We start from the raw sequence: 17,875 nt of genomic DNA, 5'->3' as shown, positions 1-17,875 counted from the left end.
ATCTAATAAATATTTTACATACTTAAAAAACTTTGAACGCCTACAAAATTTTATATCAATAAATTTTTCTCTCACTTGAAATAGTTTGAATTAATAATTAGTCGCCTACAAATTTATATAGGCAATGCAACGTGCAGGCCATCTCCGATAGAAGCCGATAAATTAGCGGGTTATTTCTTCATACAGCGATATTTCATAGTAAGCCTCTGTCCTTTTCATTCCTGTGAACTGATCGTCATGTTCTGTCTCGTTCTACCACGCGCCAATATACTCGGAAATAAGCCGATACTCGGCGAGTTATTACGGAGAAAGGTTAATTAGCAACGCACAAGTGCGAGCGAGAAAGATGAACTTCATGAAGTAAAATTGTAATGAGTCAAATGGCGGATGAGTGTTTGTAAACACCTTGTTTGTTTTGTGTTTAAATATCGAATGTTATTTGTTTTAGCGTTAAGAAGAGTGCAGTGTCGCGAATTTAAATTAATTTGTATTGTGATTTGTTAATTGTGACTCGTACAGCTGAGACTGTTGTCTGACAGATTATTTGCTGTCGAAGGAAACTTCGTTTTCCAAACTTAGTTTTGAATGACCGTATGCTATGTGCCGTCACGCATATAACTTAACTCAGAAGGCATTTTTGAAAGGGATCATTATATTCTTGAACATCAGTGCTGAGCGTTTTGCTAAGTAGATTTTTTACTTCGGCTTCCCTTCCGAAAATATTCACCCTTCGCCACTGTAGCCTAGTAAATGAATGCTCAAAAAGGGGGTGTGGATGGAAAAGTCATAAGCAGAAATTTTGACTTAGGAATTTTGTTTGGACTAATTTGAAGATAAACATACTGGCTAGTCAGTAATCCGTACGCAGCCGATACTACCGCCGACACGTGCCGTTCGTCTGTAAGCGCTCTAAGCGAGCATATCGGCTAGGGCTGAGAATCGGACAACATGTAGTTTTTATATTGATAAGTGCATTTGTTGAAAAAATAATAGTAAATTATTACAACTCGAGACTGACGGCGACCATTGTTTATGTGAAGGGATAGCGATGGACGTTGCTATGGTTGCCATGCCACATACTTATTTAGTCACTTCAATAAAATAATAGGGGCGAAAATCGAAATACTTTATACGGCAAAACAATGTTTGCCGGGACAGCTAGTAATAATATAACAATCTGTTCCCTCCACTGAGAATATTCAGGTGAAGCATAAAAAATATATTATAAGACAAATTAATATGGCGAAACGATGTCTTGCTGCAACGCTCTAGCCTCTACCACAGTAAAAATATAGACTACAGTATTATATTCTGTCAAAAAAGTAAAGAAATTAAAAAGTGGCAACATCGTAGTGTCATCCCTTTTTTAGGGTTCCGTAGCCAAATGGCAAAAAACGGAACCCTTATAGATTTGTCATGTCTGTCCGTCCGTATGTCACAGCCACTTTTCTCCGAAACCACATCCGAAACCGGTTCCAACAAACCACCAACATCAGAGCTATACTATTGAAAATTGGTAAGTAGATGTAGTCTGTGAACCGCATTAAGGGGCTCCAATACGCGAATGACCTTGGGCAAACGAGTGTTTCCACACCCCATTTCCGTACCTCACCCCCGCGCCATTCGCAATAACGACATCTAGTGCAATATCTAACAATCAACACAACGCAGTCTAAAATACATATTTTAATGTAAAGAGAAAAACTATTATAAACAATTTGCCTATTTCACAAAGTAATAATATACACTTTTCATGCACTTTTTCCACTTTTATTATTAACAATTATGTTTTACACGACTGGTTTCGATAAAATCATCATCAGGTGTATTTCACAAAGTTCCATGAGTCATGTAGCGCAATGGTCAGAAGCATGAATATTCAACATACAATATGAGTCGCAGGTTCGCTACGCGATGAAAGTTTTTTTTATTAATTGCTTTTTTACAACATTTATTTGGAATATTTTATTATTAATTGGGTAAAACAAATGTTTTTTCTTCAAAATGTTATTTATTCAAATTGCTGTTTTAAAATCCCTTCAGAATGTTTACCTCATTAAAATGTAACTAGAGTAAGTACTCAAAAAATACGTAGATAATGAATGATAGCTTATTTATTAAATTTTTTTTTATTTTTTATTCAGAAGTAACGCGGCGGACGGAAGGCACACGGCGCGGACGCCGCGCTGCCGGACGCACGCTTTTAGTAGTCGACGTTGTTTCCGTGGACGTTTTTTGCCAAATAATAAATTAGTAAATAACCCATGGTAATCTACTCGACACAACTGTACAGTGTACACGCTCGAGATTAAAATTATTATACTAGCAGCGCTAACGGCCGCTGTACACCGGAATGGCAGCGGCGCACAGTGGTCCGAAATCGCTAAATAGTGGACATTCGCAAAAATGTTTGATTTTGGTGTGGAAAAAATACCATCCGATAGATTTTAAGAAGAGTAACAATAAATCTTTATTAAGTTTTTTATAAATTTTGTTGTATGGGAAAGAATCTATAAAGTCATTCTGGTTCATTTTTGAAACAAGTAAAGTTCTAGTGGGATATAAGGTTTAGAAAAAAAATTACGAAAATTTACGTGCAGCCTTTTGCAGTAGAGGGGTTCAAAATTTTGAAATAATTTTAGTAACTTTTTATAAAGAGATTAAACGTTGTATTGCAGACAGTTTCTTCTGGGAATCTTATCAATAAAGATCAGTTTCGAAATTATTCTAGGGAAACTGCAGAACTGTCCATGTTTGTATTTATACATATAAATATTGTTGCTTTTTTATACCCATACAATTTTCACTTATAATACCACACGAGCTTCAAAATTACCTGGCTCGTGTGGTATTCGGGGGATTATTTTTCCGTCCCAAATGTCGGCCAATAGAATTAGAATTTGTTTTTTATATATAGCAACTACCAGAGAAAATTTTCAAAAAATTATCAGTATAATACCATGTAGGTTGTACCACGTGACGTCGAATGGTGCAATTCTATTGGTCGATATTTGGGTCGGAAAAATAATCGTAATAATTTTTTTTCGACTTAAAACATCATTTTTGTACAAAACTTATAAAGGATTTATTGTTACTCTTTAGGAAATCTATCGAATAGTATTTTTTTTTTCACACCTAAAAAGTTAGTAAAATTATTTTAAAATTTTGAACCCCTCTACTGCAAAAGGCTGCACGTTAATTTTCGTATTTTTTTCTAAACTTTACATACCATTAGAACTTTACTTGTTTCAAAAATGAACCAGAATAACTTAGTAGTTTTTGCAAAAAATCTATTTATAGATTATTTCCCATACAACATTTTCGTAATTATTTTTTTTTTCACCTTAAATATACATTTTAATAAAAAAACTTAATAAGGATTTATTGTTACTCCTCTTAAAATCTATCGGATGGTATTTTTTCCCACATCAAAATCGATCTTTTTTGCGAATGTCCACTATTTAGCGATTTCGAACCACTGTGCGGCGAGGCGCGCACTTTCAGTGTCATACGGTTTTAAACTTTATCTTCATTATTGTAATAAGTACATAGTATCGCTTGAGAAGTCTACTAGTCTAAGCGATAAGTTGAGAATGGCGAAATATAGAGATAAGGGTCATAAAAATACGTGCGATAGCTCATTAGATTCGGGAAGACGTCTAGAAAAATGTATCGGAAGCGTAGTAGCGAAGTGTAAAAAATTGCAAAAGTTATAAGCAAATTAGGTTGCCAAAAAAAGGTATTACGTTTTTTGTTAAAAACTCCGAAACTATTAACATTTAAGAAGTTTAAAAAAAAGATTCTTAAAGAGGAGGAAATTTTCATAAGAAAACTCCCAACCTCCCTCCTAAGTCTCCGCGCGGCATTTTTAGGTAGTGCGCGCGGCTTCAAAACCGAGCACGTCACACTGATTATTTTTTAAAGGTATTAAAATATATTAATTTTAAAATTTCAAAAACTTATGGTGTATTCCGAACACTTCAAAGAATTTGCTCCCGTTGGAAATTTAACTTCAAGTAAATTTTTCAACAAATTAGACAAATGTTAACTAACGAAATTTTTTCGAACTTCCGTCCTAATTGTACTTTAAATAAAATCTTAAATAATTTTCGTAAAAAATTTTCACTTCGTGGTGCCCTTGATATAAACATAATTAAGTAACAAGATCACGCCATAAAAGTTAAAAAAAATTTAATACTTTGTTTATAATAATTTTTTAACTTGAACAAAAAACTAGAAATCCAAGTAATATTGTCAAAAAAATTTGTTTCATTTATTATCACGTAAGTAATTGTTTTCATATCAATGAAGGACATGTATTAACTAAAAAAAATTATTTTCCGCCATTTGCTAATAAAAAATTTATAAACCAATGGACTATGTTGCCGTTGACGATGCTTTTAAATAATTTTTTTCTTACCTTTATTATCTTGAAAATATTATGATTTTTAGAAACTATTTTTTTTCTTAATAGCAATATTTTATTGTTTATAATCGTTTTCGTATCGTTACATAATAATATAATATTTTAAAAAAAATTGCATCGCTATCGCGTGCATTTTTGACCTTGACATCGGGCACGCCCACGCCGCTGTCTATTCGGTGCGTATGCATGTTACTATAGCAAAGACAAGTTTATTGTAGTTCTGAATGATTATGACAGATGGCGTGCCTGATTTTACGTAATTTAAATCGTAGGCGCATCGACGCGAAGCGACACAACCTCCTCCTGCAAAGGCGCGCAGCCGTCTGCCGCCCGCGTCCCGCTCCGACCCCTCTCTTCAAAAACAGCTATAAGTTGTCATATCTAATAAAATATTGCATTAAATAAAAATGTAAGAAAACACATTTGTAAATTACATAAATACTCATAATTTGAGCCAAAATTTCTGGCAATATATTTTGAAACAACAATTAAAACAATATTTGTAGGAAAATTATTGCGTTCTAATTTTTTTTTTCTCGTAAACTATACTTCTAAATTAGATTTTTTTAAAAAGGAAATGAAGGTCAATAAATTAGATATCATTACGTCTTTTATATTGAGTACTCTCTTTACATTTGAATGAGCAATAAAGGAAAACTCTGCGGGCAATATGGTATTTTCACGTAATGAGGGCTTAAGATTTTGATACAAAAAAGGAAAAATTATTAAAAACTAGCTGTCGCGGTGAACTTCGTGTCACTTTAAAACCTTCCCTGTTCTTTTACGAATATTTTAAGACTAAAATCAGCCCAATCCAGCCGTTTTCGAGTTTTAGCGCGACTAACACATTTGAAATTCAATTTATATATATATATATATATATATATATATATATATATATATATATATATATATACATACATATATATATATATATATATATATATATATATATATATATATACATGGGCGTACCGAGGGGGGGGCAGCTGCCCCCCCCTGGATCACGTTGGCGTCCCTACTAAGTATATTATCTAGTACTTTTATCTATAAAAATTAAGAAACCGAATTCTTGCCATTTGTTTGCAATGCAATCATTTTACAAAGAAAATTATTAATTTTTTATTCTTTATAAACACCTAGCTTATAAAAAATCTGATTGGCCTGGCCCTGGCCCAGAACCTGGGTAATTTGCCCCCCCCCCCCCCCCCCCCCCCCCTGGACCAGAATCTGGGTAATTTGCCCCCCCCCTGGCCCAGAACCTGGGTACGCCCATGTATATATATATATATATATATAGATTTTAGGGGTCCCCATCCCATAGGTACAACTGAAACAAAAATTTTTTTTTTTTCATCTAACCTATACGTGTGGGGTATCTATGGATAGGTCTTCAAAAATCATATTGAGACTTCTAATATGATTTTTTCTAAGAGAGACTTAAATATGTTTCCCGCCCCCCCCCTCCTCTAACTTCTAAAGTAGGGGCATGATAATTCTAAAAAAATATGATGTACTATCAGAGAAGTTGATTCCTATACAAATCGGGGACCTAAGTAGTTTGGTTGTGTTACGTCAAACCCTGCTGACAGATCACAATTAACATTGAATTGACATGTTCGACCAAATAATATAGGTCTGTCAATTGCATAGGAGTCAACTTCCTCGATGGTACATTACTATAAAAAGTACCAACGAAAATTGGTTTGAACGAAATCTATCAAGTAGTTTTTTATACATCATAAAATATGGTAAACTTAACTAAATAACTTAAATAAGCTTTCATTAAAACAACTGAAACATAAAAATAAATCAAAACCCTTTTAATTTCATAATAATAACTGCTGCTGCGGAACCCTTCATGGGCGAGTCCAACTCGCACTTGGCCGGTTTTTCTAGATTGATTTGAAAGGGATGACACTACGATGTTGCCACATTTTAATTTCTTCCCTTTTTTGACAGACTATACGCCCCACTCGTTTCTTAGAGATACATACTGCAGGAGTGCATACGATAGGTTTGCCCGTCGCCAGCTTTTTTATTACATTTGCCTACTTTGTGTTTCCGTTTAGTTTTGTGAATGTAAATACACTTTTTTATATAAACAAGTAAAATACAGGTCAATAAATTAATGTATGTATTTTTTATAGGCATCTTATCGTTTTTATATATTTTCGACCAAGAAATATTTTGGCCTCAGCTGAGAGGTATTCTTTATTATCTTAAGTATGAAAATACGCATTCATGATTTGTTGTATAGTTAACTAGATGACGCCTGCAACTCCGTTGCGCCAAAATTAGTTTATCGCGCGGGAACCTCGCATTTTTCCGGGATAAAAAGTATCCTATGTCCTTTCCCGGGACTCAAACTATTTCCATTCCAAATTTCAGTAAAATCAGTTCAGCGGTTAGAGCGTGAAGAGGTAACAGACAGACAGACAGACACACTTTCGCATTTATAATATGAGTATGGAAGTATAGATAGTATGGATTGTCAAACTCTTAATTAAATTGAAGTTAAATCACCATTAAGCGTCAATGAGTGCGGCCTTAACTCTTTGTTTATGACATGCAGCGGGGCGGTCCCCCGGCGAGGCGGTGAGCGCGGCGAGCGCGGCGGGCTACGCGCACTACGCGCACGCCGCCGCCGCCGAGTACTCGCCGCACCGACCCGCGCACACGCCCCCCGCGCCGCCCGCCTCCGCGCCCCACACCACCTGGACCACGCTGCGCCCGGTCAGTATATACGCAGATTAAAAAATAAAGTATTGATAATCATCGATTTTTTGACAAAATAAGTATGTACTTACATAGTACACTGAGTTAGCTGCAGTTGTAATTAACCCGTCGATCGTGGAAAAAACGAGACACAATAGAACATCTATTGTGTCTCGGTCACCGGTGACCGTATGGGCATAGTAAAAGGAGGGGAAGTAAGTTATCTTCATACAAAGGCACCGCGCGCGGCTTCTATGTGTGCGCCATAGAGCATTGATACTATGGCGCACACATACAAGCCGCGCGCGGTACCTTTGTATGAAGATAACTTACTTCCCCTCCTTTTACTATGGTATGGGGCTTGATGAATTAAAACAAAAGTGAATTCCGAATATGTAAGTCAGTAGGCCAACGTAATGGCTAAAAGAACATATTAAGCAGCGTGGGCATTAGTAATTTCTAATTATAATAAAATAAAGTCACGAAGTGTTATGCAGTACGATAACGTAACTTATATCCACAGAGCGGCGGTGCGAGCGGGGAGAGCTACGCGTACAGCGGCGAGGGCGGTACGGGCGCGGTGGCGGGGGCAGCGGGGGGCAGCCCCGCGCGCTCGCCGCCCGCGCCCGCCTACCTGCCGCCCGCGCACTACCAGCACCCGCCCGCGCATGCGCACCCCACACACCCCGCACACCCCACACACCCCGCGCACCCGCCGCATCCGCAGCACGGTGAGACTCAAATTACATAATTTCGGTTCAACATTTGAATGTTACTCGGGCAACTTCGTCTTTCAAAATATAATTATGAGTTTTACTAAGGGATATTAAGAATGCGGTGTGCAGTTTTAGTATTATAAATATTGAAACTTATTACTCAACGAATCCTAAGAATAAGACTCTGTTTGTTAATTACTTTTGCACTAGTTATTAAAATAATAATATGTATCAATATTACTTCGCCACATCACAGTAATTTTGAATTTCATTCAAAAACCCATTTGTGTGCACCTTTTGACTGGCGATACAAGATGTGTTGTTGTGCAGGCATGTGGGCGTGGCAGAGTGGTGTGGGCGGAGTGGGCGGCGCCGGGGCGGCCGAGGGCCACGCGCCGCACGAGCTGTCTGACATGCTTCAGATCCTCGACCAGGGCGGCGCCAGCACCTTCGAGGATCTCAACATCAACATGTTCAACTCCAGCTTCGAGTAGACTGACGTTTCCTGGTGGTCAGGACGAACGGTTACAAACTCGCAGGAGTTGAGTTGATTTTGTTTTCCGCATCGTGTAAAAGGAACGCTGGAGACAGTACGATTCGTATGCCGACATTCTTTTTACATAAAAATTGTAGCAACTTGTACTTTTACTGCAGTGACTCATCGGGGATGATGCTATTTCACACGCATAATATTATATTTTATGGTATTTTATTTTGACTCTGATTATGTGTAGGCTGCAAAAAAAAGTAAGGCGAAGATAAATTACTTAAAATATACGGTGCTCCCAAAGTGATAATGCGCATAGAAATTTTCGTAATTTTTCGGCAACGGTCGTATTTCCCGAGCGCCGGAAGACGTCGATGCAAGCGCTGTTTTAAATTTAACTAAGAAAAAAGCGCTTTGCAGTGACGTAGAGGCGCCTGACGTTGCTTGGATGTTACCACGGTAACGCCGCCATGGCTTCCCGGTGAGTTATCTAAGCACTTATTGCCGTCAATAAGTGCTTAGATAACTCACCGGGAAGCCATGGCGGCGTTACCATAGTCGCCGACGTGTACAAAGGCGTCAGCCAATCAGCCCATCAGCCCATTTGTCATGTCTAGATTGTTTACCTGTCGCTCGCGGGCGGGGAACGCTGCACGCGCCGCGTGCGACGGCTGACCCGCTCAACGCAGTGCTGCTCTATGGGTGACATGAAACAAGCACGCCTCGCGGGTGGCCGCGCCGGGCGCACGCTTAACGCAGCAAACGCCCTAAAATATATCATATTATAGTCGGTAGCTGTTCGCTGTCGCCGGTCCGTACCGGCGACAGGTCAACAATCTAGACGTGACAAATGGGCTGATTGGCTGACGCCTTTGTACACGTCGGCGTCGTCGTCTGTTGGCTAGGTAATATATCTAAAAACATCCATAGGTATCGACTGTACATCCGCGCGATCGAGATCGGCGCACGGTGCACACGCTTAACGCATCGAATGCCCTTACTTCTATTTCCTTTGAACAAAGAGCAAAATGCAAGTGCATTGTTTGGGGCTCTTACGTTTCATAGATTCGGGCGTTTTCGTGATTACGACAATAGGCATGATGACTATTTTTTTTTCTTATCGGTAATTGAAAGACACTTAAAAAATAGAAACATCTTTGAAAGAATGACTGATAGCTTAAAAATTCACCAAGATATGACAATTCAAATATCTCATAAAAAAGACCTGTCCGAAACGCTCCATACAAAGTGCTACGAAAGTATGACGTCAGTCTTTCGTAGTTTGTACGCATCAGGAGACAACTTTGTTCGATAGGTATATTAAATATTGCGTTTATGAAAGTGGTTTTATAACAAAAGTTGCTTTTAATTGCATAAGTTATCGAATTGTATACAAATATTAAGAAATTTAATTGAAAAAAAAAATCGACTTGAATATCCACCTTTGAAGGCGCATAACAAAAAAAATATAAATGCTATTAAGCTGAAATTTTGGGAACACTTATTTTTCACCCTGATTTCTTTATTTTATTAACAAAATTCGCTAATCTTTGACCTTGTATCCCTATTAGGTAAGATTTCCATGCGCATTATTAATTTGGGAGGACTGTACTTGTCACTATTTGTTGCATGATAAACAATAATTATAAAAACGATTTGACATTAAATATTTGTTTTGCAAAACTTTCTCCTACGCATTATATTGAATCATAATAATAATGAAGTACTTATAACAGGGTATGAAATAAAAAAAATCATTTCTATTTTTGACGAGTACTGTTGATTTATTAAAATAATTTAAAGAATGTGGTTCAAGATTTCGTCTAAATCGAACTCCCAATTTTTCCAGAATTATGCGCTACTTAAAATGGCTTTTTTTTCTAATTTCGTCTTTCATGTCTTATTAAATATCCTGTGACGAACATAAAAAATAGCATGACATTAAGTGTCTAAACACACTAGGCCGAAGTTACGCGGCGGAAATTCCGCATGATTACGCCCGCAATGTCAAACGTAATCTATACATATAAATAAAATTGGAGTGTCTGTTTGTAATATTGAAAGAACCGTTTTTTACTACATGCATATGAATGTATATACGCTACATACACCAAAATAACATTTTTTACAATTATTGTCTGTATGTCTGTCTGTCTGTTTGTTCCGGCTAATCTCCGAAATGGCTAGAGCGATTTTGGCGGGACTTTTTTGGCAGATAGCTGATGTACTTAGTAAGGAATAACTAAGGCTACTTTTTAACCAACTTCCGAAAAGGAGGATGATATATTTTACTATTTTTGGTATTTGTTCTCGGACAACTACGCCATTTGTGGACCGATTTTCAAAATTCTTTTGTTGTTGTATAAGATGAAGCCCGGTTGCGGTAACATGATCACAAAAGTGGTGATCTGATGATGCGATCCATGAGAAATCGACGGGACTCCTTGAAATTCATATAGAAACATAACTAAAGTCTACGCGGAGGAAGTCGCGGGCAACAGCTAGTACAATATACGGAAGGAACGAGACGGAATAGTGTGTCATCGGTAATTTAAAATACATTGCGGGCGTAATCATGCGGAATTTCCGTCGCGTAACTTCGGCCTAGTGTGTTTAGACACTAAGTCTATCTTACAACTTGTCATACAGTTTTTTTTAAATACAGACTTCTAATTATTAAGGTTTAATTTTGCAATAATTTTATCATAATAGATATTATTACGTATGCAAAGCTATAAAATGTTGTTATTGGTGGTAAATTCGTATTAGACAGTTGAAAAAAAGCTAAAGCTTCGGTTTATTTTTTTCTTTTGTTTTGTTTCATAATCTAATTATATTATAATATATTATATTCATACGTAGGTTTCCTCTATGCTCCCATTCTAAAGACGTGTTTCTTATTAAAATCCAACATAATATGTGTTGGATTTTAATCACTTCACTAGTGCATCCATCCTTAGGTATGCATTATTTGTATGTCATTGATATTCTCTTAACAAAAAATGTCGCGTATTGTACCAGCACATTGTAAATATTACGGCAATTATCAATTTTTTTTTTTTTACATTTTTATGTGATAATTTTGGTGACTAAGTGTAATCTCACTATACACATTTTATTTAGCAAAATATTGTGTATAAATCGTCTGATTGTCAACTGTATATAAATTATTTTTCTACAGTTTCACAATAAGATTCGCCTCATACAAAAGACGTATTAATAAAATCAATGAATGTCAACTTTTATTCTGGAACGCTATAAAAGTTTAGTATTATTTTAACTTTTTTATGTTATCAACCATGCCTCTAGCTATTTCATAGGAATTAGGAGATTTTTATTATTTCCGACTCTTCCCGTATGCGTAGTGAATGTCATTAACTGAATGACTTTAAGACCCAGTTTCATCAAGCAATATTAAATAAATAATGGCTTGTTAAATCAGCTAATGGCCTGTTAGAGCTATGGAGCGTTCCACCATGCCCTAATGTTATCATGTTAAGATCCAATTTCACCAACGACTGTTAAAATTAACGCTCGAATTAGTATCACGTTACCTCTTTCGTTTTTCTTACTTACTTGACATTTTAACAAGCTGTTAGCACTAACAGACGTTGGTGAAATTGGGGCTAAATCACCTAACACGGTGTTAAATTTAATTCCTGCTATGGAGGTCCGTTAAATATTTAACAGGCTAATGAGTCAAAATAACAACTTTCAAAGACAATAATATGCAATATCAATAAAAGAATCTGTTTTGACTTTTGAGTCTTTCCGCCATGTTTCCGCTACGTCCTTATTATTAATTATTTTCATAGTTATGAATAATTATTTATTTTTACTTTGCCAAAAAGCCTTTGGATTTTCCTTGACATTGCAAATATGCTAACTTGTATCAAAATTACCAAACCGAAATATGTAAATAAAAGTTTGTATTATGATTCATGCTTTCAGCTTTGACAGATAATAATTATTAACCTGTTAAATTAAGAACTATTATAGCGTAACAAATGTATGCGATCAGTGATATTTTAATTTGGTCGCATTATCTTCTATTATACTACTATGGAAGAAAGTGACACATTGCAGCAAACATGTCGTATTAATCTTGTACATTGCAATTTCGTCGCCTTATAACAAGAATAAACGAATTGATAGTTGTTCACTCGTTGTTCACTTACATAGCATTTACTAATCCGCTGTTAAATTTTTACTGTGGGACATAAGTATTTTAACAGTCTGTTTAATTTTATAAGCTCCGTTAAGTAATGCCATGTTAGGATTTAACAAACATAGGTTGGTGAAATTGGGTCTAAAGATATTATACTGTTAGTAGTATCAATCAAAAGATTGCGTAATTTTCGTAAATAATAATTGAACCATTTAACATGTGGCATGGCGCGATTTAACATTTGAAACCAAATCTAGAAAGCTAAAAAATGTCTTGTCATAATATTACTTATATTAAAATAATAATTATTAGGGTAAGTTCGAAAATTGGGAAGATTTGGATAATTAGGTTACGTTAAACCAGCGAGTTTGTGCACCTTGGTGCTAAGTGAAGATAATCAGACTATCGCTTAAAATTTAAATATCTTAAATTACAAATTACCTTGTATTCGAACTTACTGTGATTAATCAACATTTTTTCAAAATTTAAAAACTGACTTCTAGGTACTCTTGTTGTCAAGAGGATGAAATATGAACACCTTAAATTCAATTATAATAATATAATACTAGCTGTCCCGGCAAACGTTGTTTTGCCTTATAAATATTTTTGGTATGAAAAATAGATGTTGGCCGATTCTCAGACCTACTCAATATGCTCACAAAATTTCATGAGAATCGGTCAAGCCGTTTCGGAGGAGTATGGCAACGAAAACTGTGACACGAGAATTTTAAATATTAGATAAACATTTAAAAATTCTTTTGGGGAAAATTACCTCAATACTTCTTAAAACTTTAGGACCTTATTACATGGCAAGAAGCTTATTTTATTTGGTCACTCTCTGGATTTACATCGCATCTACTAGGAATTAGGATCTAACAATTAACATGTTTCGTAAACACGACCTCAAAAATGTTTAAAGTTATATTCTTGCACAATACTCGTTATAATAAGCATTTCTAAATTGTGCATAATTCAAGTATAAGGCTCCCGCGCACTCGGCTGCCGTGCTGCGAAATAATATTAGTAATAATTGTAAATCACATTTAAGGCAGCACAGTTTTATTACTTAATTACTATTTTTCCATAAAAGGAAGAGTTTGAAATATCATTTGATATTATGCTGAATAATCAGTAAATTATTATGAGGCTGAAAGTGAAGTAGCATTCCTTTGCTGATCAATATTATTTGACCAAAAATTATCGTCTAGTAATAAAATATATAAACATATACCTACAAATTAGCTTTTTAAAAATTTCATAAGCCTTACAAAGCACAAATTGTTGGCGTGCCGTGTGACTCGAATCACCTGATGCTAACACTTGATATAATTAATAATCTAGATTACTTATTACCAACTGTGGCAATGTTTAAGTATCGATTTAGATATTTGATATTTTTTGTTAGGTAGAAATTATTATTTTTATATTGTAATTGTTTAAGTTAGGGATATAGTTTCATAAAGACATAAACGAGAACTTTCTAATACGTACATATTATATGCCCTGGGTTACATGCTTTATGAACCTCATATATATGTACCAATAATCATAAGCAATGAAAGTTAAATATTATGGCAGCTCCAATCAGCTTAGGCGCTTTGCAGACGAAGGGGCGGGGCGGGCCGGTCAGTTTCGCCGCGAATGATAGCACAAAGGGAATCCTATATTACCAACGCACACGGCGGGCAAAAAGACCGCTCCGCAGATGCCCTGCGGGCACTGGCGGCACATGTCCGAGGCTGCCCGCCGTGGATCACACAAACCAGTTTACATGCAGTAACGCAGACGGCGTGTGCTTTGTGTACGCGGCGCGGGCAGCCGCAGACATCGACGGGCGTACGCAGCGAAGTTGACCGGCCCGCCCCGCCCCGTCGTCTAGACAGCGCCTTAGGGTAAAAATGTGAAGACCATAAGAAGGACATTTTATTATTAAGTGTCTGATTATGAAAATATGTATTAGAAAGAAAAAAGTAGTGTTCAACCGATGTTCGATTTTGGCAGAAGCCGAATGTATAAAATCACAATGAAATTAAAATTAATAGAATCTTGTAGCCAAACTAAGATAAACATAGTTTGACTACAAGATTCTATTAATATAATGTCCAATGTAATTATATAAGTTAGTATGTATTTCAATAAATTGAGAACATTATGGTTATTCTTTTTAATGTCATATTAGATTGAATTTGAAAAATAATAAATTATAGCACGGAAAACTATTTCCATGCTATCATTCCATTCCATTTCCATATTATGTACTAAGGTAATAAGTAAAGTTAAAAAAGTTTCCTGTTTCGACGTTTTTTTACGAGAAAATTTTGGTGAGCATGATAATAATTTAAGCCAAAGTCGAAACTTCGATTGTACACTAGTGCATAGTTATTTTAGAATAATTATTACAATTATATTATAATATTTTCAAGTTTCTTTTAAATCATGACCATGTAATGTAAGTAAAGCATTTATGTTTTTTATTACCTTATATTCTTATTATTATTTCATGAAAACAATGTTAGGATACCAGAATTTTGTAAAAGATTTTTCAATAAATTTAAGCGAATTTTTTAATCGTATTTTTGTTTAAAAAACCACCTAAACAACGATTATTACTTGCAAGTTCACTTTTAAAATATTAAAGTGTTCTCGAAAGGGGAGAAATTGTTCTAGTCCTCAAGGTTCAGAATTTGGCAAAAACCGCAAATGCTCACCAATGCCTTTGAGGCTGCAAATCCGAGAGCTAGGTGTAGGACGGGAGTGGAGAGCAAGAGGGCGTCTCTTTCAAATCTTGTTACCTGTTTTATGGGGCTCCGGGAGATAATGAGAACCTCCCCGGCTTAACCAGTCTCAGTGATGAGGGAAACACTTCAGGAGGTCAGGGGAGATCCTCAGCGGAGCTATAGAAAAAGAGACTTAGAATTTTTTTTTTATTTGGTTTTGTTGGCAATGTACGGTACCAGCAGCATTGTGGTGCCAGTATTGGATTAGGGGTACAATCATGGGCGTAAATAAGGGGGGGGGGGGGGGAGGGGGGCATTACTGTCCATCTTACTTGTTCAATCGACAATATATTATGTACCCACCGATTTTCATCGGCGAGGTACATGTATTTTTTTCTATTTACAATATAATTATTATTATACTGTGGAGCTTGTCCGAAGGCAGAGTAGGTATTTTGGCTGCTGCAGAACCCTTCATAGGCGAGTCCAACTCGCACTTGGTCGCATTTTTACGTTAGGGGACACCCCCCCCCCCCCCCCCCCCCCCCCTTATCAAAGCTATATAATATACGCCCGTGGGTGCAATATTAAAATTATTGAGTCGCGGTGTTTGTTGCCAAGTATAATAGGTGTACCAGGATCTGATGGCAGATTTTCAAAAAATATCCTTGATCATTGGATAAATTGTTATATTTGCATGTATTAGTACACAGAATCAGCCGCAAAAAAAACCGGCCAAGTGCGAGTTGGACTCGCCCATGAAGGATTCCGCCCGCAGCAGCAATAAGGTTTATTTTTATGAAATTAAGAGGTTTTTGATTTGTTTTCATATTTCAGTTGATTTAATGAAAGTTTAATTAAGGTATACCATTAATTATGACGTATAAAAAAACTACTGGCTAGATGTCGTTCGAACCAATTTTTGTTGGTAGTTTTTGTAGTAATGTACATCATATATTTTTATTAGACTTATCATGCCCCTACTTTAGAAGTTAGAGGGGGGGGGGGAGGGGGACACATTTTAACACTTTGGAAGAGCGTCTCTCGCAAACTATTCAGGTTAGAAAATGATATTAGAAACCTCAATATGAATTTTGAAGACCTATCCATAGATACCCAAAGACTTCTATTGTAGACACGTATAGGTAAATTTTTTTTTTTGTTTCAGTTGTATAATTATGTAGGTATGGACCCCTAAAATTTTTAATAATTTTTCCATTTTTGTATCAAAATCTTAAAACGGTTCACGAACTACATCTACTTACCAAGTTTCAATAGTATAGCCATTGAGGTACTATAGACTATAATACTTTATCTATGAGTATAGCTCTTATAGTTTCGGAGAAAAGTGGCTGTAACATACGGACGGACAGACAGACAGACATGACGAATCTATAAGGGTTCCGTTTTTTGCCGTTTGGCTACGGAACCCTAAAAAATATCAAAATGTTTTATTCCAATTACCCCGGCATTACCGGGGTAATTGGAATAAAATTTGTTTGCAATACAATCTTTTTACAAATAAAATTATTTATTTTTTATTCTTTATAAACACCTAGCTTATAAAAAATCTGATCTGAGCCAAGAAATAGAGGAAAATGTGTAAAAAACGGGGGAAATTATTTGAAAGGGCTTATCTCACGAACTACTAGAACATTTTTTCTGTTATTTGGATCAGATAAGAAGTAGATCACGTAAAGGATCATAAACTTTTTTTGTGGACTATATTAGAAATATCTCATTTACGTCGGCAAAGCTGCGCGTATATTTCGCGTGGTCACGACATCACGCGTAAACAGCTGGACCCATTTTGCTGAAATTTGGTATAAAGATACTTTGAGTCCCGAAAAAGAACATAGGATACATTTTGTCTCGGAAAAATGTACGGTTACTGCACAAAATACTTTTATGATTTGTGCATAAACTATTTATTCTATTTTGAGGAAATTTGGCATGGAGATTGGGATACTAATTTGAATCTGGGACAAGGACTGTTTTTTTGTCCCGGAAAAATGTGCGGTTCCCATTCAATATACTTTTCTGATTTGCGCGTAAACGATTCAATCGAAGTACGGGAACAACTATAAACTTAAGTCCACGCGGACGAAGTCGCGGGCAACAGCTAGTATTTTTTTTTATTTTTTTTTTTAATGAAATAAGGGGGCAAACGAGCAAACGGGTCACCTGATGGAAAGCAACTTCCGTCGCCCATGAACACTCGCAGCATCAGAAGAGCTGCAAGTGTGTTGCCGGCCTTTTAAGGGAAGGGAAGGGAATAGGGTAGGGGTTAGGGGATTGGGCCTCCGGTAAACTCACTCACTCGGCGAAACACAGCGCAAGCGCTGTTTCACGCCGGTTTTCTGTGAGAACGTGGTATTTATCCGGTCGAGCCGGCCCATTCGTGCCGAAGCATGGCTCTCCCACGTGTAAAAAATTTAACGAAATAACCGAAATGACTGGGAGAATTTATACTATCATTTTGAAAGAAAAAACACTGAAAATAAATACAAGGAGTGGGAAGTAACCCTTTATTAGGATATTGAAGAGCTGATTATTGAAGATGAAAGTGCCTCTTCACTGTGATACACCACTGCTGTAACTACATGGACTAGAAAGCTTGCTAATGTATACTCTAAGAGACCA

The 17,875-nt window shown here is 36.3% G+C and overlaps 1 protein-coding gene across 3 annotated transcripts in view; it reads left to right on the top strand.

The window, feature by feature from the left end:
• The window catches only part of LOC121730169 (aryl hydrocarbon receptor nuclear translocator homolog), a 30,162-nt gene extending 21,769 nt beyond the window's left edge, over positions 1 to 8,393 (top strand). For all 3 annotated transcript variants that reach the window (XM_042119084.1, XM_042119083.1, XM_042119082.1), the window contains 3 exons: positions 7,002 to 7,162; positions 7,668 to 7,875; positions 8,191 to 8,393. In XM_042119084.1, coding sequence (XP_041975018.1) covers positions 7,002 to 7,162; positions 7,668 to 7,875; positions 8,191 to 8,354 — 533 coding nt within the window. In that variant the 3' untranslated portion in view covers positions 8,355 to 8,393. The remainder of the gene's footprint in view (positions 1 to 7,001; positions 7,163 to 7,667; positions 7,876 to 8,190) is intronic.
• Positions 8,394 to 17,875: the final 9,482 nt, after the last annotated feature.

This window comes from Aricia agestis, chromosome 9 (assembly GCF_905147365.1).
Source record: "Aricia agestis chromosome 9, ilAriAges1.1, whole genome shotgun sequence".
NCBI lineage: Eukaryota > Metazoa > Arthropoda > Insecta > Lepidoptera > Lycaenidae > Aricia > Aricia agestis.
This window is presented reverse-complemented; position numbering and strand designations above follow the sequence as displayed.